Source organism: Pangasianodon hypophthalmus, chromosome 12 (assembly GCF_027358585.1).
Source record: "Pangasianodon hypophthalmus isolate fPanHyp1 chromosome 12, fPanHyp1.pri, whole genome shotgun sequence".
NCBI lineage: Eukaryota > Metazoa > Chordata > Actinopteri > Siluriformes > Pangasiidae > Pangasianodon > Pangasianodon hypophthalmus.
The window spans coordinates 6,215,306-6,241,095 of record NC_069721.1 but is presented as its reverse complement, the minus strand read 5'-3'; the positions used below and the strand labels follow the sequence as shown (position 1 = coordinate 6,241,095).

The following is a 25,790-nucleotide window of genomic DNA, read 5'->3' as shown; positions in this document are numbered from 1 at the left end:
TCAAAGTAGTAGTAATCTATCTGTGCTGCTGAGCGTGCTCCAGAGACGCACACTTAAACACTAGCAAGGACGTGAGGGACTTTATGGGAGTTGATACGAAAGATTTGGAAGAGCACTTAACACAGAAGGCCGAGAGTGTTTTTAAACACGACCATAACCTTGGAGAATAGACGGAACAGTAAATATAATGGTGGCCAACTGACAAGTTTCCCTGCGTTTTTGCCCACTCATAATGACCCCTACAGCTTATAAGTAAAACGTGAATGAGTTCTAATCATTTATTTTATTTATTAAAAAAACATGCTTATAATTATGAATAACTTGTTATTTAAATATTTATGCAGTCATTTTTAATAAATACAAGCCATCAGATTGTAAGATTACCATGCAAATCCAATAAAAGAAGATGTCACATTTCTATTAAATTGGTTTATTATTTCTACACAGTAATGACAAAGAATAAACAATTACATGGCTAAACCTTCTGTCTAAAATGACATACCTACAAAATTCTATCACATCTAAATTCACTGCATTATGATTAGCCTAAACTGAATTACAAAATGCAAAATTGTTCATTCAATCTACCATAACTAGTGTAAAAAATGTGTCAGCCAGATGAACTTTTTTTTTTTTTTTTTTGTATAAAAGTTACAAACTGCTTAAGGCTACAGTAAAAATCTGTCACCGATTTACTGGCCAACCTTCTATGGCGTCAACGGTTAATCACTAAATTTGCGGTTTGTGTTTCTTTATTATACCTCTCAAATGTCCCACTAGCTTTTGTTCGCAGGGAGATAATACAAGAACAATTGCTTTTGTTAAGAAGAGGAGGGGTTAAAAAGAGTAAAACTGAAAAGTGCAGACTAGATGATGACAACAATGGTGAAGGACACAAAGGACTTCTAGAGAGGCGGTCATCTGGAAGCATCATTAGTCATCTAGAGAACGCACGTGAGTTCTGACAGCAAGCTCGTCTCCATCAGTCTGTCCCCCTGCACTTTCAGCAAAAACCTTCAAGCAATGCTTCAATTACTCAGATCGATGATGAGGTGCTCGTAGATCTGTGTCCTCCCTTTGAAACTGGAGGCAAGCAGGAGCTCATGGTTGTCAATGGATACCAGGGAGAAAGCCCTTGGTGCTTGGACGTTCAGCTCCTGGAAGTGCACAAAGCGGCCCTTCTTGGAGTCCCACTGGTAGACCTGCGTGAGCGAGTAGTCGCTGCCAAGGATGGCGTACTGCCAGCTTCCTACTGTCACAGGTTGGAAGACCATAGAGCCACGCGATGGCACACTCTGCACCTCGGTGAACATGGCACCATCCCACCGCATCACCTTCGAGTCGCCAATGAAGCGTGTCAGGCAGATATAAAGCTCACCCCTGGCTCTGAAGTGCTTGACAGCATATACATCCTCTGTCTCAGGGATGTCAGTGCGCCGCTCAAACCTCTTCTGGCTCCGGCTCCACTGATAGACAACGGGCCGTTGCGAGCTGCTCGACAGGATCAGGTGGGGTTTGCCTCCGATCTCCAGGTACTCCACGTCCGTGTCACGGTGCCACGGGTGTAGAGACTGGTGCGAGTAGAAGCCGTTGCCATTCCACTTGTACACGGTAGTGGAGCCTGCTTTGGAGCTGTCAGCAATTGCGAAGAACCACTCGCCGTCCAAGCGGAACGTCTCAACATCATTGGGCTTGCGGATCTTCAAGATATCAATGTCTTGGATCTTGATGAACTTGTGGGCTGATGTGTCCCGCTTGTAAATGTGTGAGCCCCCAAAAAGTTGTGCGACAATAATGAAAAGCTGGCCATCAATCACCATTGGCTTACAGACCACGGTGGAGGTGCCTGAGAAGAAACAGAAATAAAACCAATTAAATACAGCATCATGGTGTGGCATGATAAATAAAGCAGCATTCAGCACAGGTAAACATCTCTACTTTAGCTTTAGGTGATAATACGGTGTGTGGCTGTGAAATGGACTAGTCGACTTTAAGAATTTTGGTTACACTCAGACTTTCAATCTTCAATCTTCCAATGATCTCATTACTGAACACAACAAATCAAACATTCTGAATGTGTATATTAGCCGGCTCTCACTCTCTATACTGTCGTAAGGTCTGAACTCCATGTTGACATGGTCCCATTCCATGAAGCTACATGTTCCCGCAAAAGGCTGTGCAAACACCGCATACTGATCGTTCCCAACGGTGAAGGTTTCTACTGAAATAGACTCAAACTTCAAGGTCTTCTTGGAAACAAACTCTGCAACAGAAAGATGATTTTACTGCTGGACATTTCAGTTTTGAAACCGCAGTTGACTTTGACTTTGGAGATTTGTCTTGTTTTATGGGATCATAAAATTAATCAACAATCTTGTCAGAATTAACAGTATTATAAAGGATCATCGACTCACCTGCAGTTATACAGTCAAACGCCTGGGGCATCAGCTCATTGATCTTCTTCCCTTGATAAAGCGGCGGCCCGCTACAGTGTATCTGGTCCACTGTTGCATTGGTGTTGTGCATCCACTCAACTAGCCATTTCAGTTTACAGTCACAGATGAACATGTTTCCTCGAAGATCCCTGGTAGTACATATATTTCTAGTTAATATCATGCTTGATCTGGTTATTGTAAAGTTGATGTCATGAACATTAATTGGAGATATCATATTTGTGAAATGTGAAAACACATACACTTTTGTTAAGGCATCCATCCCCTTGAAAACATCTTTGGGTAATGTCTCAAGGTTATTATAGGCAAGACTCCTGATCATTAAAAAGACAAACATTAACATGTAAAGCTTTCACACCCACTATACAGAGTTAATCATTTGTTCTTCTATAATAAATTACACTCTGATATACTCACAGATGGAGCAGAGATTTCAAACCTCGAAAGGCCAAAGGTGACATGGACTCGATTTTATTGTTTTCAATAAACCTACAATCAAGTGTCACATTTAGTAACAGTTATTGTATTTATTTACTACATTAAAAAGTAATAAAGGGCAAAGCAACTCACAGGTACTCCAGATGTGGCAGGCCCTGAAATGCATCTTCATCAATAGAGTCAAAGGTGTTGGCTGTAAATAAGCTGTAAACCAAATGAACATTTTAGTGCCACACACACAGTTGCAATTGTTTTAATTTTCCCATGACACCATGGCATACCACAATACCTAATCTCTATCGTCTGCCTCTGTAGAGTATGATTACCACAAACAATACTTTAGTCTTACAGAAGTTGTTGGGGCATCAATAAATATGTCTCTCTATAATTTATCCTTTTAGAAATGGGACTTTTTTGGGGGGAGGGGGGGCTAGAAGATGTGGTTATGTTGAAAATAGTCACATGACTAAATAGTTGTCAAAGTAAACACATAAGTGCGTCAGATTTCACATAACCATGTGTGAGAAAGTGTAAGACCCATTTCTTTTCCCTGTATTGCTCCAGAGTTTGAAGTTTAAAACTACATAAGGCATGTTCTCATTCTCTCATACAGTCAGGTCCATTGGACAGTGACAAAATTTTCATAATTTTCAACTTCAGCTTTGAGGGGTTTGACAAAAATATTGCATTAACAGTTTAGGAATTACAGCCTCCATTTTCACAGTCTCAAAAGTGTACAGTTGACTGATATGCAGTTCGATGGCCAGGTATGGCCTGTTTCCTCATTATTTCATGACAAATTAAAGGTCTAGAGTTGATTCCAAGCGTTGAATTTGCACTTGGTAGCTGTTCATAGGAGCTCTCAATATGCGGTCCAAAGAGGTGTAAATGAAGGAGGCCATCATTAGGCTGAAAAAAACCCAGAGCTCTCTGAGAGACAGCAGAAACTTTAGGAGTGGTTACATTCTTAAAAAGAAGGAATGCACCGGTGAGCTCAGCTACACCAAAAGCCCTGGAAGACCATGGAAGGCAACTAAAGTGGATGAATGCAGAATTCTTTCCTTGTTGAAGAAAAACTCCTTCACAACATCTAGCCAAGTCAAGAGCATTCTGGAAGAGGTAGGTGTATCATTGTCAAAGTCTACAATCAAGAGACGCCTTCATGAATGTAAATACTAACCTTTTATCTCACCATGCAAGCCACTGTTAACACTCAAGAACAGAAAGACCAGATTCAACTTGCTAAAAACAACCTCTAAAAAAAGCCTTACCAGTTTTGATGCAAGAGTAACATGTACCAGAATAATAGGAAGGGAAGAGTAGAAGAAGGAAAGGAAGGGCTCATGATCCAAAGTATACCACATCATCTGTCAAACATGATAGAGGTAGTGTTATGGCATGGGCATGTATGGCTTCCAAATGGAACTGGGTCAGTGGTGTTTATTGATAATGTGACTGCTGATAAAAGTATCAGGGTGAATTCTGAAGTGTATAGGGCTATACTTTCTGTTCAGATTCAGTCAAATACTGGAAAACTGATAGGACAGCGCTTCACAGTACACATGGATAATAACCCAAAACGTACAGTGAAAGCAACCCAAGAGCTTGGAAATGATATGTTCTTAAATGGCCAAGTCAATCACCTGACTTCAACCCAATTGAGCTGCTTTTCACTTACTGAAGACAAAACTGAAGGCAGAAAAACCCACAAACAAGTAGCAACTGAAGGCAGCTACAGTACTGGGCAGGCAAAGCATCGCAAGGGAGGAAACTCAGCATCTGGTGATTTCCATGAGTTCCGGATGTCAGGCAGTCATTGACTGCAAAGGATTTGGATCCAAGCTGAAAATCTACACTTCAGGCACATCTTGATTGCTTCATTTCAAATCCATTGTGGTGGTGTACAGAGGCAAATTACAAAAATTATGTCACTGTCCAAGTACTTATGAACCTGACCGTATATGTCTCATCCTAAGACTGTTACTGTTAAAAAGTTGCCAGCTGTAGTTTTAAATTTGCCTGATCAGGTGATGTATGTTCAGTGTGTACCAAGAGATTTCAATTGCTTCCCTGATGCTTCTACTATAAAACTGTTTTCAAGTAAACAAGGAATATGTCTCAATGTTTTTCTGTGGTAAATACCAATATCACTATAAAGAATAGGTTTTAAAAAAAATCCTGAAATCTTTAAATTCCTTTAAATGGAAAGTTTTTCACCGTTGTCCCTGAGAACCAACCATTTCTGCCACCTCTTTCTGGATTGTATCCTGATATTATTTTAACCACAACACATTTAATATGAATATCAGCTCCTTACATTCAAATGGCAACTTTTAGTGCTCCATGTTACGTTTTATGAATAAGATGGCTGCTGCATCAAAAATCTTCACTCGCAGGTATTTCTTACTGACATTTGAAAACATCACCTATTGCTAGTACTTCTGGTTGTCAAATGTGACTTGGAGAGACATATGCACTTAGCATGTGGCTAAAATGTGTCTCAGACCACCTCCTGAAGTGGTTTGAACAAACAAATTTAAATCTGTTGCAAATGTGTCTTGAATTAATTTACTCGTTCATTTTTATTTGGATAATCTCTGGGTCTGGATATAATCCTGACACTCAAGGCACATGAAATGACCGAATGTAATAGGAGTTACAGACAAAGTAATAGTAATAGTAATAGGCTTTCTCTTCTGACTAGAATAGCCTGTGCAATTATGATTGCTGACATAATTTGTCAGGTTTTTCTAGAAATCAAATAAATAATCATTCATTTATGCAAGACCTATAGTCCTAGGTACTGAATAGGAAACTTTTTAACAACACTGACTGACTTCAAACCATAAAATTTAGAAGACAAGGCCAACAGAGCAGCTGCACTGCATAATTTATACACCACAACACACTGCAGTGTTGCCAGATTGGGCAGTGTTTCTTTACTAGAAGTATTTCAATCACAATTGGGCTAGAAGAAATGTCATCGGGCAGTGGAGCTTATAATTTAACAAAATTTAGAATGGGGAATGGTGGCACTGACTACTTTAAGCCACAATAAAGGGAAGTTTGTTATGGTCTATATGTTACGTGGGGATTTTCTATGCAAATGTGGTTCAGTCTATCCCTCATATAGATTAATATGGTTACAGGAACTCTATAGAAGTTATAAAAGGATAATAATAGTAAGGAACAACGAATTTTTAAAAAAATAAATAAATAAACCCTGGTAAAAAATCTAGCTTGGTCTGACCAAAACACAAATCGAGCTGGTCAAACTGGTAGGCCATTTTAAATGAGTTATTTCCAGCTTCATTATTACTTCATTATTGCCCCAACTGATCAATAAATGAAGAGATTTTCTAATTTCCTTACTGTTCTGTTATTTAAAAAATGTCTGTTGTGCTGCATTAGTAGCGGTAGTTCAGAAAATCAGCAAGACCAGCAAAGATGGTCTACTAGCTTGACAAGCTCGGCCTGTGTTTTGGCAGTGTGTAGTTGATTTTTAGCAGGGACAAACAGTTGATGGAAGTGGAACTTAATGGTTGATGCTAATAAACACTATATGGCCAAAGGTTTGTATACACCTGAGCATCACACCCATATGTGGGCCTTCTACAAACTGTTAACACAAAGTTGGAAGAACACAATTGTATGTATATTCTAGAAGGTCTTTGTCTGTATATGCTGTAGCATTACAATTTCCCTTCACTGGAACTAGGAGGCCCAAACCTGTTCCAGCATGACAATGCCCCTGTGCACAAAGCGAGCTCCATGAAGCCATGGTTTGACAAGGTTGAAGAGGAAGAACTCGAGTGTCCTGCACAGAACCCTGACCTCAGTCCCACTGAACACCTTTGGGATGAACTGGAACACCGACTGCACCGCAGACCTCCTCACCCAACATCAGTACCTGACCTCACTAATACTCTAGTGGCTGAATGAACACAAATCCATACAGTCACGCTCCAAAATCTAGTGGAAAGCCTTCCCAGAAGAGTGGAGGTTATTATAACTAAATCAGGAACGGGGTGTTCAAATGGATGTGATGGTCATGTGTCCACAAACCTCTGGCCATACGGCCAAGTTGGATAGCCTAAAGGTTAGTTTCTGGTTTGATTGTACTGTTCAATCTGGCAACCCTATTTAAGCCTTTTAAGTATTTAGATACGGAGCTTAATGGACTCCTTCATATTGCAGAGTCCTGGTGAAGGAACAGACAGTGCTTGTTTACAGACATTTGCATACCTAACATTGCGATCCAGCCCTCAGTAGCCTAATCAAGAACAGACACACAATAACACAAAGGGCATGCACTACAAAAATAAATAAATAAATAAATAAATAAATAAATGACATGTTTCAAAAAAAGAATGCAGCCACTGGGTTGCCATGGCGACGCCCAAGCCTGAGTGGTTACCCTATTAGACTAGTAGTAGTAGTAGTATTAACAACAGAAGTATAATAAACCCAGTTTTCAGCAGGGTTTGAGATTCAGCCTATCGCTGCTTGAAAAACAAAACAAAACAAAAAAACAATAGAAACCCTCATAGAATTTGTAATGGTTTTATTGGTTATTATGGGAATTCTATTGGTTTTAATGGAAACTCTAATGGTTCCTGTGGGTCTCTACTGGTAATTTGCTGCCTTTTATTGGTGGATTGTTATGTCTAATGGATACCATTAAGCACCAGTAATGGATTTAATGGTTAGCTGATGGTTTGTAATGGTATTTGCAGTGGAAAGCATCAGAATTTCTGTGATGGTTTCTATTGTTTTGTTTTTTTTTTCCCCAGCACGGATTGCACATGGATAACAGAGCTCACAGCAGCTGGAGAGACGGCGTGTGCAGGAAGCTTCCTGGGGCAATTTCAGTGAATCCAGACTTCACGAACGATCTGTTGGCGAGACACGGAAAGTGCATCAACTACTCCATTTTTTTCCTTTTATTTTTACGCACATGCCACTAGGAAAATCTTGTAAACAAAAACTTACAAGGAGACGACGTCTGGAGGGAAGGTGTGCGGAACAGTTCTGATGTTTTCACACAAGGCGTTATCTTTGGTGCATGTGCACCCCACAGGGCACCGGGGCTGCTTATTGCCCCTGCGGCTCTCCGCCGAGAGAAGGAGCGCGGCGGCGCAAAGCAGCGTCAAAGTGACCCGCAGCGTCCCGCCGCCGTGTCGCATCCTGTCCCGCTTCACTTCAGAGCCTGGGATACAGAGCTGCTCCTGACGAGATCACGGCTGCTGCTGCTGAGAGCTGGGAGCTGGGAGGATGCGATGCGCCTCGGTCGATGGATAACGCAAAAGATCTCAGAAAGGCATCCAAGCGCGTCGTCCCGAATATAAAGACGCGCACTGCATCCACATGCAATACTTCCCAGTTCAAAAGAAATACACTATCTAATGTAGTAAACAGCCTTGTGTAGAGACCATGCCACCCCTCCAAGGCGACACTGATAGCCTACAGTAAATAAAGATGTGTGCAGGGTCTCAGCCAATGGTCTTGGTGCTTTCTCTCGTTTTTCCCTGCGATTGCGCATGAGCGCATCCTGGGAATTAAGCTTATCAGAATATTCATGAGACAAAAACCACGCACCTGAGTCCCAAGCTGGGAGAAAAGGACACTCCTGGGCTTTGTAGCTTTATTACCCCGTGATTTATGTCAAACATTATACAAGAATTCAATAAGCCTATGGGGCTTACTGCTACAATTATGCTCATCTTGTTGTTGTTGTTGTACTACTAGTAGTAACAGCAGTAGCATTTAGACTTGTTACAATTAATTTTAGATGAAATGTCGTGTAAGCAACTGTAATGAACGATTTAATAATCATTTATGTTGACTGTATGCCATTATAAGCAATAATGAAATTATAATGATGCACTAATAATAGATGTAATGAAAAGCAGCCATGTGTTGACATTGATCACGTAAGTAAATACAAAATTTAAAAAAAAAACCTAGTCACAAAGTAAATACAAAACACACTTATAAAGCCCATATAAGCCCTGTTACTGGTATATGCAAAGAGGTTACTGAAGAATGGATATTGTACTCCAGCAAAAATGTGTCTAAAACAGACTGGTGGTTGTTATCTCAAATAAATATTACATGACAAAACATTATTATAAATGGTTCATAGGGCAGGGGCATGGTGGATTAGCATCTCCGGGGTTGGGGGTGCGAATCCTGCCTCCGCCCTGTGTGAGTTTGTGTGTTCTCCCTGTGCTTCGGGGGTTTTCTCTGGGTACTCCGGTTTCCTCCCCCAGTCCAAAGACATGCAATGTAGCCTGATTGGCATTTCCAAATTGTCCATAGTGTGCGTATGGGGTGGTCCAGGGTGTGTCCCGGGTTCCCTGGGATAGGCTCCAGGCTCCCCCGCAACATAAGCTGTATGGAAAATGGATGGTTTGTAGTGCAAAAGGGATTAAAATATGATTAAACTATTATTCTGATGAACTGATTAGAAAAGAATGTGTTTGCTCAATTATATTTATTTATCAGCTCAATGTCATTTGGTGAGGCTTGAATAACTGTGGCAGGTGTAGGTCTATAGATTATTATCCCAGAATAAATGTGACATTAAATATTACAATGTGTGTCATATGTCATCATAACAATGTTAACCTTGGGGAAAAATCCAGCATGGTCTGAGCAGCTACCAGCTCCCACAACACAGGCTTTACCAGCTTTACCAGCTGGTAAGTTATTTTCCACTGTCTTATTCATGAGATTTTCGAATGGCCTTACTGTTGTGTTATTTTCTAAAAAGTAACTTGTCTACAAGCGGTCATTCAGAAAGCTTTTCTGTAACACTTTCTACAAAGCCCATGCTCATAACACATTATAGCCCCATTTATAATTATTTATAAGCAAGTATTACTGTATATTTATAAAGATACATTCATGGAACCATAAGACTGACTAATTAATATTTATAAATCAGTCTATAATACATTATGAGCAAGGACATTGAAAAAGTAAGTGCATCACTTATAAGTAATTAGAACAATAATTTAAATGTAGCTATAACTGTTATTATAATGACATATAGGTCTTGATGTGTCTTTATAAATGTATTTATAGAACAGTAATACTTGCTTATAAATAATTATATATGGGGCTGTAATTGATTATGAGCTTCATAGAAAGTGTTACCATTTTTTTCCTTTCTAGCACGTGGTAAAGATGCTGTGCCAGTCTGATCAGGCCGGCCTGGGTTTCGGCAGCTGGTGGCTGGTCGGTGTAAAGCTGGGTTCTTCAGCAGGGACACAGGAACCTAAATATTTCTGTTCATTAGTCCATTTATGATGCAGTAAAAATTTGGCAGTTATGGTGAACTCTGTATGGCTGAGCCATTCTTTGTTCCATTCACAAGGGCATTCTTTTTTCATCTTTTCTCAAAAAGATTTAAAAACAGTCAAGTTTTTGTTTCAGTGTTTGACCCGCTGTCCCTCTCTGCAGTTCATTCATCTAGAACATTTGACAGAATAAGAGAGCAGTTGTTATGGTCTGACAGAAAAATGCATCCAGTCCTCCTCCTCCTTCTCCTCTCTGAATATTTTCATTTAGAGATGAAAACAAGGCTAGTCTCTGTGGCCATGAGACCTTTTCTTCCCATCAGCCTTTCCGTTTGTACATCAAACCGTGGATATGCTATTCATAATTATGGGCAGATTCATCATATTTATATGCTTGAGACACCAGTACTGTTTAAGGAAATACAGCACGTGCAAGAACCATTTATTCACTAATAACATAAGAAAAACATGGATGGAGAGCTTTCATTGTGATGAAAATTCGCTGAATTCTAAATCATCCTTTACCGGAAGTTGTTGGTGTGGGTGGCTTGTAGATTGAAGGTTGTGCGCTCTTTGTTTTCGGATAGGCTTTTTTTTTTTTTTTTTTTTTTTTTTTTTTTTTTTCCCGCATACGTCATCACTGCGCGCCTCGAACAAATCGCTACGGCTGGCGCGTAAACACAGATGTGAGGCATGGATCAGAGTGGTCTCAACCTCGTCAAGGTGCATATTAATAACTGTGTTAAAAGCAATAATGTTAGCAGAGCATTAAGGAACAACATCTGATATTAATATTGTATCAGAACGTTTTGTTGTAAATAGTTTTGTGTTTCTTAGTGGGGTTTTTTCTTGATGATTCCCATATTCCTATTTACTCTGTAGATGTATGTGTATTGCAAGTCTATTTAATCAGTCAAGTATGATAGCTAGCTAACAAATAGTGCATTGAAAGCAAATTTATACAAATGTACATCCATATTTAACCACTGACTGATGTTTATTGTGCATCCTCATATCAGGTTGTTGCATGGACACACTGAATGCATTGAAAAATGGCACACAGCAGACACACAACATTTCTGTCTTTACTGTGTCTCCTGTCTAATGCTACAAAACAGTAACTGAGTTTCTTCTGCCAACAGTCATCCATTCATTCATCTTCAGTAACCACTTTATCTTGGTCAGGCTGGCAGTGAATCCGGATTCCATCCTAGGAACACTCTGTGCAAGGCTGAGATACACCCTGGATGGGACGTCAATCCACACACACCATGCACACAGTCAACCACACATAAGGGCAATTTTGAATAGGTGTTCCACATACTGGCATGTTTTTGGGAGGTGGAAGGAAACACACATGAACACATGACAGTAGCCCAAGCTCAGGATCAGATCCTGACCCTGGAGCTGTAAAGTGACAACGCTACCCGGTACACCATCGTATCGTACCACTCCTCCTACCAACAGTCTCGTATGTTATTCAGTCTGCACAGCAGAACTGAGTTTTAGGGAAGTGAAATGTACATTGTTGTTATTTGTGAGTCATATGTTTAGTCAATAATCTTCATTCCATTATATTATTAATGACTCAGAGGGAGTGGGAATTGATTGCCCTTCAGCTTTAGGCAGATACTGTGTGTACTGTGTGTCTCGGATGATCGGGATCAGATGTACGGCACTTTGCTGAAGTGGAGCTTCTAGGAGCTGACATTCACTTCCTGTAAAGATGACAAAGCATTTTAGCTCTTTGGCATCATCTGTAACCTCTTGACTCCTTCTGCTGATGATAAATGAAAGATGACATGACAGTTCTTCTACTCCCAATACTTTGCAAATCCAGGGAGGATTCATGGCTCTAGTACAGGAAACAGAAATCTTGTAGCACTGCATTTCCACAGTTATCATGTGTTTAAATGGTATTGCTATGTAGGTGCATGGAGGCGGTGGTTATGACTCGGATTTCAGTGATGATGAGGGTGGAGGAGCCTCATCACAACATGGAGGGAAGAGGTGAGGTCTTTTTGTTCTATTTGTATGTTGGACAGTAATGTTTTTAAACATACTCATATTATTTTTCACATATTTACATATACATATTTACATTTATAATAATAAGCCAAAATATGTAAAAGATTCTAAACTGACACTTTTTTTACACTGTTTTCTTTTAGTCCACAAAGATGTCCAAAATGAGTCTTTATCTACAGCTTTTACTGAGCTTTTTATCTAAGTTACAATGACTTTTCTCAGGTGTGTAGATGGAGACTGGTCAAGAGAGAACAAGAAACAAATACAAATAAGTTTCCTGACCTCCAGCAATGGTCATAATGACATCATAACTATATATTCTTGAATCAACCAATAAAGACATGTGTGCATAAGGGTTAATACAGTCATTACTGACTGATTATCATTTTTCCGTGAAGATTAAGTCCAGACACAGGGTTGTAATGAGGTGTAATTTCACCTCCTTAACAGGGCACGAGAAGATGAGCTGCTGCAGAAGCCATTCCAGAGAGGGAAACACACCAAGGTCGCTCACAGAAAAGTGGCTACGGATGAATGGGACAGGTACTGGAGACATAATACAAGGTGTAAAGTGTTGGTCTATAGCTGTGTACTAATGTCGTTTTATGTTGCGCTACAGGGAGGAGGCCAGAAATCGGCGCCACCATCTCATATCAATGAATGCTGTATCCTTTCAGCGAACACTGCTGGCTTTCCATAGAATAATTTTGCAGTTTATAACCAAATATGTCATGACTGACACTTATTATCTTGTTTATCATACTAAACAGTTGGTGTTCAGTACTTCATTAATCAACCACACAACTCTATGTTATCTAAACTGAAGATTCTCACTTTATATACTTGTTAATGCAGTTTGATTTGATTACTTTTTCTCTTTTGCATCCTCATTGGTTGTTCTTACAGGACAATGGTCCTGATCACAGATCAGTGTTCAGAGTCTATGATGAATTATAAATGTAACCCAATATAGTGCTATAGTTCAAATTCAAATTTTATTTGTCACATGCATAACCATACACAGTACGACTTGCAGTGAAATGCTTTATACCACTGTTCTGACATAAAAAATAAGAAAATATAGAAAAATATAAAATATATACATAAAAAATATATGAAGGGATTAATATATATATGTGTGTGTGTATATATACACACATAATATATGTATATGTGTATGTGTGTGTGTATATGTGTGTATATGTGTGTAGTTATCACGTACAATGTTTCCTTGATGCTGTCTTAAAGTTTGACAGGCATAAGAAGTTTGTCAGCGACTACATACTGTACTATGGAGGAAAGCTGGAGGACTTCAAAAGATCCACGTGAGTATGAGACATTTCTCTCCATCCTTCTGAAGTGGGACTGTAAAGATGGACGGATTCAAATCAGTACACCGGTGTCAATATTTATCATACCATTGCGCTGATTCAGAATGGGGTATAATGAATAAATCTGGGCATGTCTGTAACACAAGCATGTCTCTTTATTACTAATGTGCTATTATTTTAAAACATTACACCAAATGTAAATGAATATGCTCTCTACCCAGTGTCTGTCAGTTTCAAAAACGGATTCATGATCTCCGTGTATGTTTGTCATTGTAAAGGGGACGTGTCCTGTCTGCTTGTCTGTCTCAATGGAAGAGGCGTGGCGTCACATTGCTCAGAGTTAACCTCTAGTTTACTATAGGGTTGAAAGATATGACAATATAATCTTGATACTGTGGTAAATTATGTCACAATATGCTTTTCTGACATATCGTGGGTATCTCAACTTTATGTTATAATGATATATTTTTTTTATAATTACAAACACACTGGAAGCAGCTAATTTCATCAACCTATTAATTTAGTTAGTATGTATAGTATTTATTTTATTTTTTTCCCAATTTTCACTGTTAAATAATTTCTTTTTGTAGACCCAAAATAAAAGTATCATCAATCTCAGTTTTTTTAAAGCTAGTCTACTGTTTCGCTGGACGTTCCTTAGCAAACCTATATATCGTGTGACATATTTGTATCACAGAAATGCCTTTGAGAATCCTCATATGATAATTTTGTCATATCACCCACCCTTATTTAAATGTATTTTTTTAATCATATATTGAGTAATACGCATCTGTGATCTTGTGCAACTCATTCATTTTGATGTGAGTTTAGCCTGTCAAACCTGAATGTGCTCTGTGTGCAGGGCAAAAGACAAGACAGATCTGGACGTGGTGAAAGAAAATCACCGCTTCCTCTGGAGAGACGAGGATGAGGAAGATATGACGTGGTAAACTTTCATCTACAACGTTCAAGTTCAAAATTGCCTACTTTGGTCACACACATTAACAGATTTGCGCTTTTCAGGGAGAAAGAGCTCGCAAAGAAGTACTATGACAAGCTCTTCAAGGAGTACTGTATTGCTGACCTCAGCAGATACAAAGAAAACAAGGTACGTCTCTTTCGGTCACTGATGCACTGTCTGACCCTCCATTTCAGGAGAAGCTGATGGTAATTTTTATGTTTCCACTCTGTAGTTTGGATTCAGATGGCGCATTGAAAATGAAGTAATATCCGGAAAAGGTGAGTATATTTTGTATTCCTACTTATAACACACTTATGTTAAAATGCTGCTACCATTCAAAGCTGGCCAGGACAGCCTATCCAGTGCAGTTCTGTAATTTTACCCCGTTCCAGTTCAAGATGTGTGCCATTAATTCTGTTATGTATTAAATCACTGGTATGTTACTTTAAACAGAAACCTGTATAAGGCTAGGAATTCCCTCATGCATATGCATAAATAATAAAAACTGTCCTGTTAAATATTAAACTTAATTGATGTTATGTATACAATATTAATAGGAACGTGTACACCCCTGCTTATTCATGCAATTATCCAATCAGCCAATCATTTGGCAGCTGCAACATGTCAAAAGCTTCTGTTTATGTTCACACAAAAACATCAGAATGGGAGGAAAATACGATTCATTGATTTTAACCGTGACATGGTTGTTGGTGCCGGAGATGCTGGTTTGAGTATTTCAGAAACTCCTGGGATTTTCACACACAACAGTATCTAGAGTTTACACAGAATGGTGCATAAAACAATGATGAGAGAGGTCAGAGGAGAACAACTACATTGGTCTGAGCTTAAAGGAAGGCTACGGAAACTCATTTAACCACTCTTTACAAACATGGAGAGCAGAAAAGCAGAAAAATGAGCTACAGCTGCAGAAGAACACATTGAGTTATAGTCTTTTCGGTCAAGAACGGGAATCTAGGGCTAGAGTTGTCACTGGCTCACCAAAACTGGACAGTTTAAAATTGTAACAAGGCCAAGTGATGTTTGAACCTGCACTCACTGTAGCCTCAGACTGGTTTAAGTCACTAAGATCTCATTTTTTTCACAATCTGATGTTTGATGTGAACATTAACTGAAGCTTGGTCTCTCTCACTCGTTTGCCTCGCGCCTCCGGGATTGGATGTTTGAAATCCGCCTCAGCGCTGAGTGCGCAGAGTTTGCATGTTCTCCCTGTTCTTTGGGGGTTTCCTCCAGGTACTCCAGTTTCCTCACAAAGACATGCGCTGTAGGCTGATTGGCATTTCCAAATTGTCCATAATGTGTGAATGGGTGTGTGGGAATGTGAGTGTGTGTGCTTTTGTGCCCTGAGATGGGTTGGCACTCCATCCAGGGTGTCCTTGTGCCTGAGTTCCCTGGGATAGGCTCCAGGTTCCCTCACGACCCTGTGTAGGATAAGCCGTACAGAGAATGGATGATCTGCACATGAACATTTTTATTAGTTAACTACAACTAAACATTTAGCTGTTTACAGAGGTTATGGGATGTGTTGCCTCATCCACAGAGTGAACCATGTTATTATCATAAGCACTGATTCCTCCACCCCCAGTTATAATTTTTGGATCTGGAAAGACATGCTTTTCTTTTGGTATGTCAGCTTGTGAATCTTGCTACACTCATTGTCCAGGACTAATAAATAGTGCCACTAGATGGAGATAGAGATTCAGACTTCATGCTGTGCCCAAGCAGGTACAATAAATCACAAAAGACTTTTATTAATCACAGCCACCTGCCTTTTGCAGAAAGGTTGCACTGCTTATATCATTTTTGTAATTCTATAGCCATTCTACTGAAGCATCCTAACTTAAAAAAAAATATTACTTTTTTAAAATAGAAAGTGTAGCCATTACCTAGTATACTGAGGCTGTGAGTTAACCTTCTTTAGATCTATTTCATGATCACATAGTGGGCCTGCATAACTTGTGGCAACTGTTGTATTTTAAAATGATTTAGACACAGACAAATGAATCGGATTAGACCACTGTGGCCACAGCAACCTAAGCATGGAGATGATTGATAGAATGATGCATGAGTGAATAGACTTTTTTGTTCACTTCAGGAGGCTATGATCTCATGGCCTCAGTATATTATGACATGAATAATTGGAGAGACCATAAAAGCATTTTTTCTTAAAACAGTCCTGGTGCTGTGGCTGAATCTGAAATGCTCCATACACCCTGTATAGTGTTCTATACATGACTCAAAATAGTTTTACATCCTTTATAATGTGGAAACATTTTGGATTAACCATAGCTTAGATTTACGGTGTTCAGTTTGTGTGTAACAGCTGTGTGTGTCTCATCGGTTGCTAGGTAACAGATAGGACAATTGATTGACTATTAGTTTGGATTTCCAAACGTGAGGTAAGATGCTGTAATATAAGATATTATAAGTTGTTCCGGTCCTGGGTTTTGGGTGCGGACCAGATGATTGATAGGTGTAATAGGCCTGTTTAAGTGAATTTATATAGCTTTATACACTATATGGCCAGAAGTATGTGGACACCTGAACATCACACTTATATGTGATGTTCCCCAAACTGTTGCTGCAAAGTGGAAGCACAGAGTCGTCTAGAAGGTCTTTGTATGCTGTAGAATTAAGATATAACTATGATCTAAGAGGCCCAAACCTGTTCCAGCATGACAATGCCCTTGTGCACAAAGCAAGGTCAATGAAAACATGGTTTGCCAAGGACGGAGTGGAAGAACCTGAGCCCAGACTTCAACCCCACTGAACACCTTTAGGATGAACTGGAACAAGGACTGCACCCCAGACTTCCTCACCTTGAAATAAAATGTTCAGTTGCAAAAATATTTAAAGTCAAGGATATCCAAGTGTTATGTGCAATAAATGCAGAATCAAAATAACTGACATCAGCAAAGTAACCTCAGTAACTTTATAACACACCCAGAAATGTTGGTTACTTTACTTAGCAAGTATACTTTTAATAAATGCAAGCACCCTGTACCATGTATGATGTGCTTTCCCTAGAAATAATATTGCAAACGCCTACAGCTAACTATCTGATTATTAAATTCATGACTAAAGTCTTAGATTTGACTCAAATGTTACTTGACATGATCCCGGTGCTGACAGAGAGCCACTTTGTTGGGCTTTTGAGCAAGACCATTCACTTCAACTATCATTTCTTCTACTGCTCTGATAAATGCTTGGCTGTCTGAATTTTGGCATTCTTGTAACATGCCATTTTTAGACTGTCGTTTTAGCTTACAGTGTTCCTGTATGAATAACAGAAATAGTGTGTGGTGCCCATTTATGTTGTTGTTGTTGTTGTTGTTGTTGTTGTTGTGTGTGTGTGTGTGTGGCATTTACCCAGGGCCTATGTCCAAGACCATCTGTTGTTAACCCAGGACAAGCTGGAGGAGTGATGTGGCATTAAAAACCTCCCCCACCCAAAGCACACACATACACACATCCCAAAACCAAAAACACACTTTCAAGCACAAGCAGCCACTATGGAATAAAACTGCAGATGTAGGTTGTCCAGGTGACCATGAATACGTTTGTTATATTGTGGACCACTGAAGCAGAGGATAAGGGAGGCTTACCATAATGTGTTTTTACTTTTTCCTCAAGATGCTTTTTGTCAGAGCCTTAACAGCTTGACCGCAGCTCACGTGAGCTTAAGCGAAGGGGAACCAAGTCACAAATACGTCACTGCACAGATGAGATAATCCGTGTGACATGAGGATTTGCAGTCAGCTAAGTCACTCTCGCTACCTGAAAATCATTCAGCAGTGACTAAAGGTCAGCTAGTGGAAGTCAATATGAAGACCTTGCCAAATAAATGGAGCCTATCTGTTTTCCACGTGGTCAGTTGGCGTGGGATCGAAGGTTAGCAAAATGTCAACAGTATGCAGGCTAAGATAAATACCCCTCTTGGATCATTTTTAAAGATGTCAGTCTGTAATCATCCACTCTCCAAGCTGACGTACTTCAGATCTATTCCAGACCCCCTGGCTCCATTTGTGTCATTTTAGCTTGTCTGAGCGTGCCTCTGGTTCTCACAGGTATCTTGAACCGAATTCTTCAGATCCATACTCCTGATGAGTGCAAAATGTGCAAGAGTCACTACAATACATCAGAGTGGACTTTGCCTAAAGTCGTCTGTTTGCCATGTGAAGGGTACATGAAGGTGAAGTGACCTTTAAAGCTGACCAAGACGGCTGGGAAACCCCAGCAGTGGTGTTCTCCCTTATGACGCACTTTGCCCAGCAGCAATCCAGAGGATCCCCTATTAAGCCTTGTGCAGCTAAATCCAGCCTGCTGCAGCCTTGGGGTAAAAGGTCAAGTGAAGGGTGAAGGGAGTGTTCTCTGTCTCTCTCTGTGGGGCTAACATTAACCTACACCAGGGGTATTCAACTAAAATTTGTAAAGGTCCAGTTACATAAAATTCCTTACTTACAAAGGTCCAACGAAGCAGCTAACATGACCGAATGGTCATTTACCTTTTAATGCCGAACCATTAGTAAATAGTTTATGGCTATAAATGAGGCAACATGAAGTCATTATATGGTGTTTCCGAGTGGCGCTCATCATTATCTTCAATTTTTGCCTTTTCTAACAAGCCTAGCTTTTTTATTTCCCAAAATAAAAACAAATTAGTCCTTTAAACAGCCGAGACTCTGACCAGAGTAAAGAAAGAACTTACTATGGCCAGGTTTTTTCAAAACATTGGGCCTCATTTATCAATCTTTTAGTGAAGTTGTGTGTAAATGTTTGCGTAAGACAGACCGAACTAAAAGTTCCCGCCGGATTTACAAAAGTTTTGGAAAGACTGATTTTGTTTTTACTCATGTACGTATGTTGATCACCTGCAACATGCAAAGTGTGTTCCAGACACAGCTCATTTGCATTTAGTGACGCCCACAAAACTCCATAAAAGTGCACAGACAGCTGGGAGCATGAAATGAACGATCAGGGTAAAGGCTGAATGACAGAACTGGAAGTTTTTTGACTTGCTTCTATGCCAATAAAATTATTTAATAATTAAGTAATAATAATAAGCAAGCGGTAAATCCTCCATCGTCTGAGTCATTTGTTTATGACTTACAGCTCTGCACATAAAGACCGGCCCGTCCTCTGTTTATACGGCGGCATTTCATTTGTCATAATCAAATGATTCATTTTATTTATTTTAATTTATGGGTTTGTGTTGTCTTGCTTTCTTTATTTTTTTATTGAGGCCCATTGTTTGTTCGTGCTATAGTATTTTTTTCAGTGCTTGAATCGGTCTGATGAAATACTTTGCAATGTCTGCATCCGAAATGCAGTTCGGCAATTTGGCGACCCCTGCCCTACTCCACCATATATGATATTGCGTCTCTCCTTAATGATGAGCTCTCAAGTAGCTGCCAGCTTCATTTAGGATGCATTTTAAATAATAAATTATTACCTGCAACAAAACTGAAACAGGTGTCAAATCAAAAAAAAAAAAAAAAAGGTAAACAACAAAAAAGGGTATAGTGTGAGCTGAGTTCCAGTTAAAATGTGGAAAAAAAGAACGTTATCATTTTTCACTTATACGTATTTCAGAGTTACTAAATGTGGAGCAAAAAAGGTGTTTTAGATCATCTTGTATAGAACTTTTACATTCAGAAAAAACAGGTATTCTCTATTAAATATGCCAGATCTTCTGTTTTATTTGTGATACCAGTATTTATTTGACATTTTAATTACCTTCCATTATTTGATTATCATCTATTTATATGAATTATACATTTTTTGTTTTATTTATTTTATGTTTTTTTGTTTTTAACTATATTTAATATTATTTAAACCACTTTGCCATCTTACCTTCAAAGTTTTAAAACACTACATAAGTAAAATTATTATTATTATTATTATTATTATTATTATTATGTTGTTGTTGTTGTTGTGCATATTCATATGTCATGGTATGTATGCTGATGCATTGCAGGCCAGTTTCTGTGTGGGAATAAGCGCTGTGAGAAGAAGGAGGGCTTGAAGAGCTGGGAAGTGAATTTTGCTTATGTGGAACAGGGCGAGAAGAGGAACGCTCTGGTGAAACTGCGTAAGGCAGCAACCCCCACTGCTTTTAATCTTCCTCTGTGCCATTCTCCTCAGCGGGCCCCATAGTGGATCTAAGCTCATTACATTAGGCTTAAAAAAACAAAACAAAAATCATCCGTGTCTGATACATTACCTGCATACAGAGCAACACTTTTTTAGAAATCTTTCTGCAGGCAGTGCATATGGTAATAAAACAGAGATAGAGCTATAATACACTCAAAGAAAAAAGGTTAAATCTTCAGCTTGTCTCTCTGCTTCTAGATCAATGGGTTTCCTCTTAGACAGAGTTCCAAGTTGAACCTCTTTTGGGGTGTCCAAGCTTATCCACGTAGGGTTGACATGGCAGTAGGTTTTCACTCCAACCAGTCAGCGGTCAGGTGTAGCCCTTTACGGATAAGATTGGACACCCCGCCCATTACGAATCGAAGAACCCTTAACAATACAAAGAACCCTTGAGGGTTTTTAATAGTATGCATTGTGTTTAGATTTAAGATCTAGGCTAGTATTCGTATCATATTTGAAATATTTTTTACATGGTGCCTTAATTAATCCCACTTAATTTTCTGAGAGAAACTCTGTACACTGCTGTGCTCTTGTTCTGTACCTTCAAGCTTTGTTAATTTATTTATTTTATTATTTGTTAAGATTTTGGCTCCTGTGTCCTTCTGATTTTTCTTCTGTAGGTCTCTGTCCAGAATGTTCCTTCAAACTGAACTACCATCACAAGTAAAGAGATCTTGATTATATTTTCTTAAACTGCTCCGCAAAATACCTATGTGACCTTTAAATAGCGATCAAAATTGCTCACAAGGCTAATTTTGATTGATTAAATTAGTTAGCATGATTAGATCTCTCTGTTTGGTTGCAACGTAATGTTCTATCTAATTTCTGTTTCAGGAGGAAAGAGGTCAAGGTTAAGAAGAAACACAGACCAAAAGAGAATAGTGATGAGCCACAGGCCATGAAGTCCAAGCACAAGTCCAAACACAAACGCAAAGAGAAGCACAGTCACAAAAAGAGGCGAAAAGGCAACACTTGTTTTTATTTACACTTCCTTTTTATCAGAGGTTTACATGTGCCATCGACCTCTGAGTCACTGAACGTTCTTGTTTTCTGTCACACTTAGGTAATGCTTAGGTAATGCTTGGGGCCTTGTTACATTATCTCTGAGACCCACAGAATGAAATGCCTCAAGGGCAGATCCCATATAGGCAGATTCATACATGAACTGCAGTGTAGTTCAGTGCATGCTTTAAAAGACTTCTGTAAAAAACACTAACAAGAAAGCATTCCTGTACCTGTCTGTGCTTGAAGTGTGACATCTCACCTTAGAGATATAGCTTGTTGATGCATATTGCTGAACATTCCTTTTGCATTCAAATACTTTAGTAGTAAAATGTCATTTATTAGAATGATATTTAGTTACTAATGATCTATCATTAATGTATGGCTTATGTCAAGCAGTTGTGCAGTAGTACATGGTGTAACACACTTTATTTTCCTGTCTACAGATCACTCTTCCTCAAGTTCTGAGGATTCCCGTGACTCGGAGAAAGGTTTGTATTCCTTCTGTTCTACTTGTTACTAATTGCAAACATCGCTGCAGGTCTTTAGCTAATTCATGCACTTAGTAAACACATCTGGCACTCAGTCTATCATTTTTCAATTACAAAGCTGTATTGGGATGGGTCTGAATCTGGCCACTGTGCATGAAATCAAAACTTGTCTTATTGTCAGACATGGAAAGTGAAGAAGAGGATGAAGGCCCATCAGAGTCGGAGTACTGGAAAGGTCCAGCCCCTGCTCTGGAGGAGAAATCACGGTGAGCTGTCTTACTAAGACATACAATCAGTTCCAGTGACCGTATTTACATAAAATCTTGCAGGCCAGGGTTAGGGTTAGGGTTAGGGTTAAGTAAGACTAACCCTAACCCTAACCCTAACCTCACTAAATGCTCCAAGTGTTTCTTCTTAAAACCTATCCACAAAACTATTGAGAAAACCTTTGATTAAGGAATTCCTAAGATAGAAGGTGGGGTTGACCATACTGTAACAGATGATGCTGTGTTTTGTGAGCGAATATCAGCAGTGTTTCTGTATATATGTGTGTAACACAGTGTATTAATGACCAATACTATAGCCTAAAGTGAGGGTCGCTGGAGGACTAGTGGTAGACTAGGCACAAGACAGTGCACTCCCAGTGCCAGTCCCAAGCCTGGATAAATTGGGGAAGGTTGTGTCAGGAAGGGCATCCGACGTAAAAACTGTGCCAAATCAAATATGCGGACCAACGATACGCTGTGGCGACCCCTATCGGGAGCAGCCGAAAGAACAACTATTGCCTAAAGTGAACATCTAAAAGAAGACATCAGTGGTCCATAAAATTTTTACATCCAGCAGTCCCTTAAACCGAAGTAATTGGCTCTTTATTTAAAGCATGTTATAATATGCTGTCTATTTATTGGTGCCATAGACTTACAGATTTAAGGTCCAAGTTAACATAACTTCTAGGCTTATATGTTTTGAGTTGCTGAGGTTTAGATTAAACCCATTCAATTTATGTAACCAGTCAAACAGTCTAATGAGTATAAGACTATAATAACAAATTTAATAGCTTTGATAATGGTGAGTAGTGATTTCCACCACTGTACCAAAATCACAGACCCGCTGGATACATTCCTTTACCCCACTTTGAGAACCACTGTGTTGAATGACTTGTAGATGATATTGCTGTCAAAAAAATGATAGTTCATTTATGCTGCACAGCTGCCTCTTCTCATGTGGCCAAATAGAGAAGGTGTCAGAACTGATCTCCACTGACTCCATGTGACCACTGATCTCCAATGATATTGCATTACTTTTCTTAGTAGGTGAGGTGACTTCATCCCTCACCGCTTAACAATCACTGCAATACCCACACTGTCAAGATTAATCCACATTATATTTGATCTTAGTGACATAGGAGTCCTCTCGGACTGTGTTTTTACAGGCTTACAAGCTACTTTTCCCACTGAATTTAAGAATTACTCTTAAAATTAATTTAAAAAATGAAATAAAATTAGTCTTTAGATTTTTTTTTTAAATACAGCCCCAGATTTATTGACACCTTTGAATGCAGGAGAATAATGATCCCAAAAATCAAAATCAATACAGAGATGATACCAGAAATACAAAATCACTGTTTGGCAATGGCCATCTAACCCCAAAATTCACAATGGACGCGTCACATAAGCCATTGTCTATTCAATCCACACAACAAAGTTTTTTATTTAAAAAATTTTTTTTTTTTAAACATATTTCTGGCATGACAGTGTGCTTCAATTTTATTATGAAAACAAATACCAAAAATGTACAACTGTGTCAGTGAAACATTGGGAATAAGGACAACTGAAGTAGCACAGCTGTGCTGAAGACATAGCTCAGTTAAATCATGAGATCAGAGAGTGGGACAGTGAATAAACAGTGTATGCATTTTTTGCATTTATTTGCCGTGCAACTACAGGCTGCAACGTAATAACGTGCTTGTAAATCTTTGTAGATTATGATTGTAAATAAATTTCATAGCATATAGAAAGCGTGATGTTTTGAATGGCAGTTTCCATTTTAGAAACGCATCTGGTGTGAATTTGCCGCAAGTGTCTGAATTTGACCCCTTCAGAAACTCTGTGACAGTCCACTTGTGCCTAACCTAAGAATATAAATGAGCTGGAAGTGTTCTGCATGGAGATCCACTACAAGTGTCTCCAACATAATTAGACATTGCAGGAAGAGTCTCTGTGCTGTTATTCTATCAAGGGAAGGCTTCTGCGAATATGAATTGTGGGGTGCTAATAATTTAGAAGCCACTATTTTGCTTAAAAACTACACTAGTTGAGAAAGCCTTCTATATATATAGATATTGTGTTGGAATAACATCGAAGTATTTCCATATGTTTATTCTTAGAACATCATTCATTGCATGTGCTATTTATTGTTATGTATTTATTTTTGGTCATTTTCATTAACGGTTCTTGTAATTCTTGAGTTTTATGTATGCATGTAGGAAGCTTCTCCTGAATACTTGGCCATAAATACTGAATAGCAACTCATGAGTGATTTGTTTCTCTTTTCCAGGGAAGAGGAGTTTGATGAATACTTTGAGGGCATGTTTCTGTGAGCCGGGGACTCGCCCGAACATTCAGAAGATCATTCCCGTAATGTTTATGTACAGAGTGAATAAAATGCTCACTGCTTTGTTTGACAGCCACTGTTCTCATGTAGTTTAAACAGTTTAAGTTTACAATGTTCAAGGAACATGTCCATTAATGTAAACTGATGTAAGCAGCTGTGCATGGTTCTACTTCAAGGTTCTCCATCATAGAGGGAATGTCAGATGTCAGACTGCACAGCTGGGGAGTGAAATAGTGTTGTCTGTTGCCAGAGATTTAATAACTCTGTGTTAAACAATTATGTGTCCTGTATGATAAATATGCGACTAATATCATATGTTGAATGTTCTGAGTTTTATTTTATTTTAATAATTGGTAGCAGGCTGTTGAAACATAGTAAAAGGATGAATTTGGGCCATCTATTATACAAGAATGCAGTATATCAAATACTTCTCTTACAGGCTGAACAGTGAAGAACATTGTGTTTCCATAGGCCATAACCCTGACTTGTGCTCACGCACACATGAAAGTGAATATTCTGCCTACTTTATAAGCAGAATGTCTAGACACCAAACAAAGTACATTTAAAGCTCTTTGCACTATAATGATTTGTGATTTGAACAGCAAGTCTGACCTTTAGGGTAAGAAAGTTCCAGGGTTTGAGTGAAACAAGCTGCTACTAGTCTCGGCCACCAGCCACCTGAGCCTCTTTACTGTGAGATGATCCAGCTTTACTAGATAATCCCTGAGACGATAGAGATGTCTTGGTACCTCCCTAGTCCTCCCAGTTCTCCATGTGTCCTCTAAAGAACCTGACAAAAATACCTAAGTGTATGTTTGAAAAGACCAGTAGAAAGAGTGTCATAAGTGCCAGAGAGTGGCTTTTAAGGACACTGGAGATCTTTGAACCATAAATTCACTTGTTTATTGACAGTATGTTTATTGGATTAAAGGTCTATATTGATTTACCATCTAGTTGTTGTTGTGTACATTGCATAGGTACAGGGTGTTCCTGATTTA

At 39.0% G+C, this 25,790-nt stretch overlaps 2 protein-coding genes across 2 annotated transcripts; one reads left to right on the top strand and one right to left on the bottom strand.

Moving 5' to 3' along the window:
* Window positions 1–384: 384 nt before the first annotated feature.
* lgi1b (leucine-rich, glioma inactivated 1b) lies at window positions 385–8,536 on the bottom strand. The gene is made up of 8 exons (XM_026914566.3): window positions 7,884–8,536; window positions 7,715–7,786; window positions 3,024–3,095; window positions 2,871–2,942; window positions 2,696–2,767; window positions 2,415–2,584; window positions 2,099–2,263; window positions 385–1,846 (listed from the first exon to the last, which is right to left on the bottom strand). The coding sequence occupies exons 1-8, from the start codon at window positions 8,075–8,077 to the stop codon at window positions 1,029–1,031; spliced, it is 1,635 nt and encodes a 544-aa protein (XP_026770367.3). The 5' UTR covers window positions 8,078–8,536; the 3' UTR covers window positions 385–1,028.
* Window positions 8,537–10,827: 2,291 nt separating this feature from the next.
* fra10ac1 (FRA10A associated CGG repeat 1) lies at window positions 10,828–25,741 on the top strand. The gene is made up of 14 exons (XM_026915432.3): window positions 10,828–10,918; window positions 12,126–12,205; window positions 12,674–12,766; window positions 12,843–12,888; window positions 13,472–13,548; window positions 14,417–14,500; window positions 14,578–14,662; window positions 14,748–14,793; window positions 20,511–20,624; window positions 21,307–21,349; window positions 21,521–21,651; window positions 22,135–22,179; window positions 22,361–22,445; window positions 24,736–25,741. The coding sequence occupies exons 1-14, from the start codon at window positions 10,889–10,891 to the stop codon at window positions 24,776–24,778; spliced, it is 1,002 nt and encodes a 333-aa protein (XP_026771233.3). The 5' UTR covers window positions 10,828–10,888; the 3' UTR covers window positions 24,779–25,741.
* The last annotated feature ends 49 nt before the right edge of the window (window positions 25,742–25,790 follow it).

Bases quoted from the DNA above. Each gene is read 5' to 3' on its own strand.
- fra10ac1 (XM_026915432.3), top strand. From the start codon at position 10,889: ATGGATCAGAGTGGTCTCAACCTCGTCAAG. The intron at 13,549-14,416 runs GTGAGTATGAGA...CTCTGTGTGCAG, and splicing joins GAGGACTTCAAAAGATCCAC to GGCAAAAGACAAGACAGATC. The intron at 20,625-21,306 runs GTAAGGCAGCAA...TTTCTTCTGTAG, and splicing joins GAACGCTCTGGTGAAACTGC to GTCTCTGTCCAGAATGTTCC.
- lgi1b (XM_026914566.3), bottom strand. From the start codon at position 8,077: ATGCGACACGGCGGCGGGACGCTGCGGGTCACTTTGACGCTGCTTTGC. The intron at 3,096-7,714 runs GTGAGCTCTGTT...TTTGGTTTACAG, and splicing joins ACGCCGTCTCTCCAGCTGCT to CTTATTTACAGCCAACACCT. The intron at 2,943-3,023 runs GTGAGTTGCTTT...ACTTGATTGTAG, and splicing joins CTGCCACATCTGGAGTACCT to GTTTATTGAAAACAATAAAA.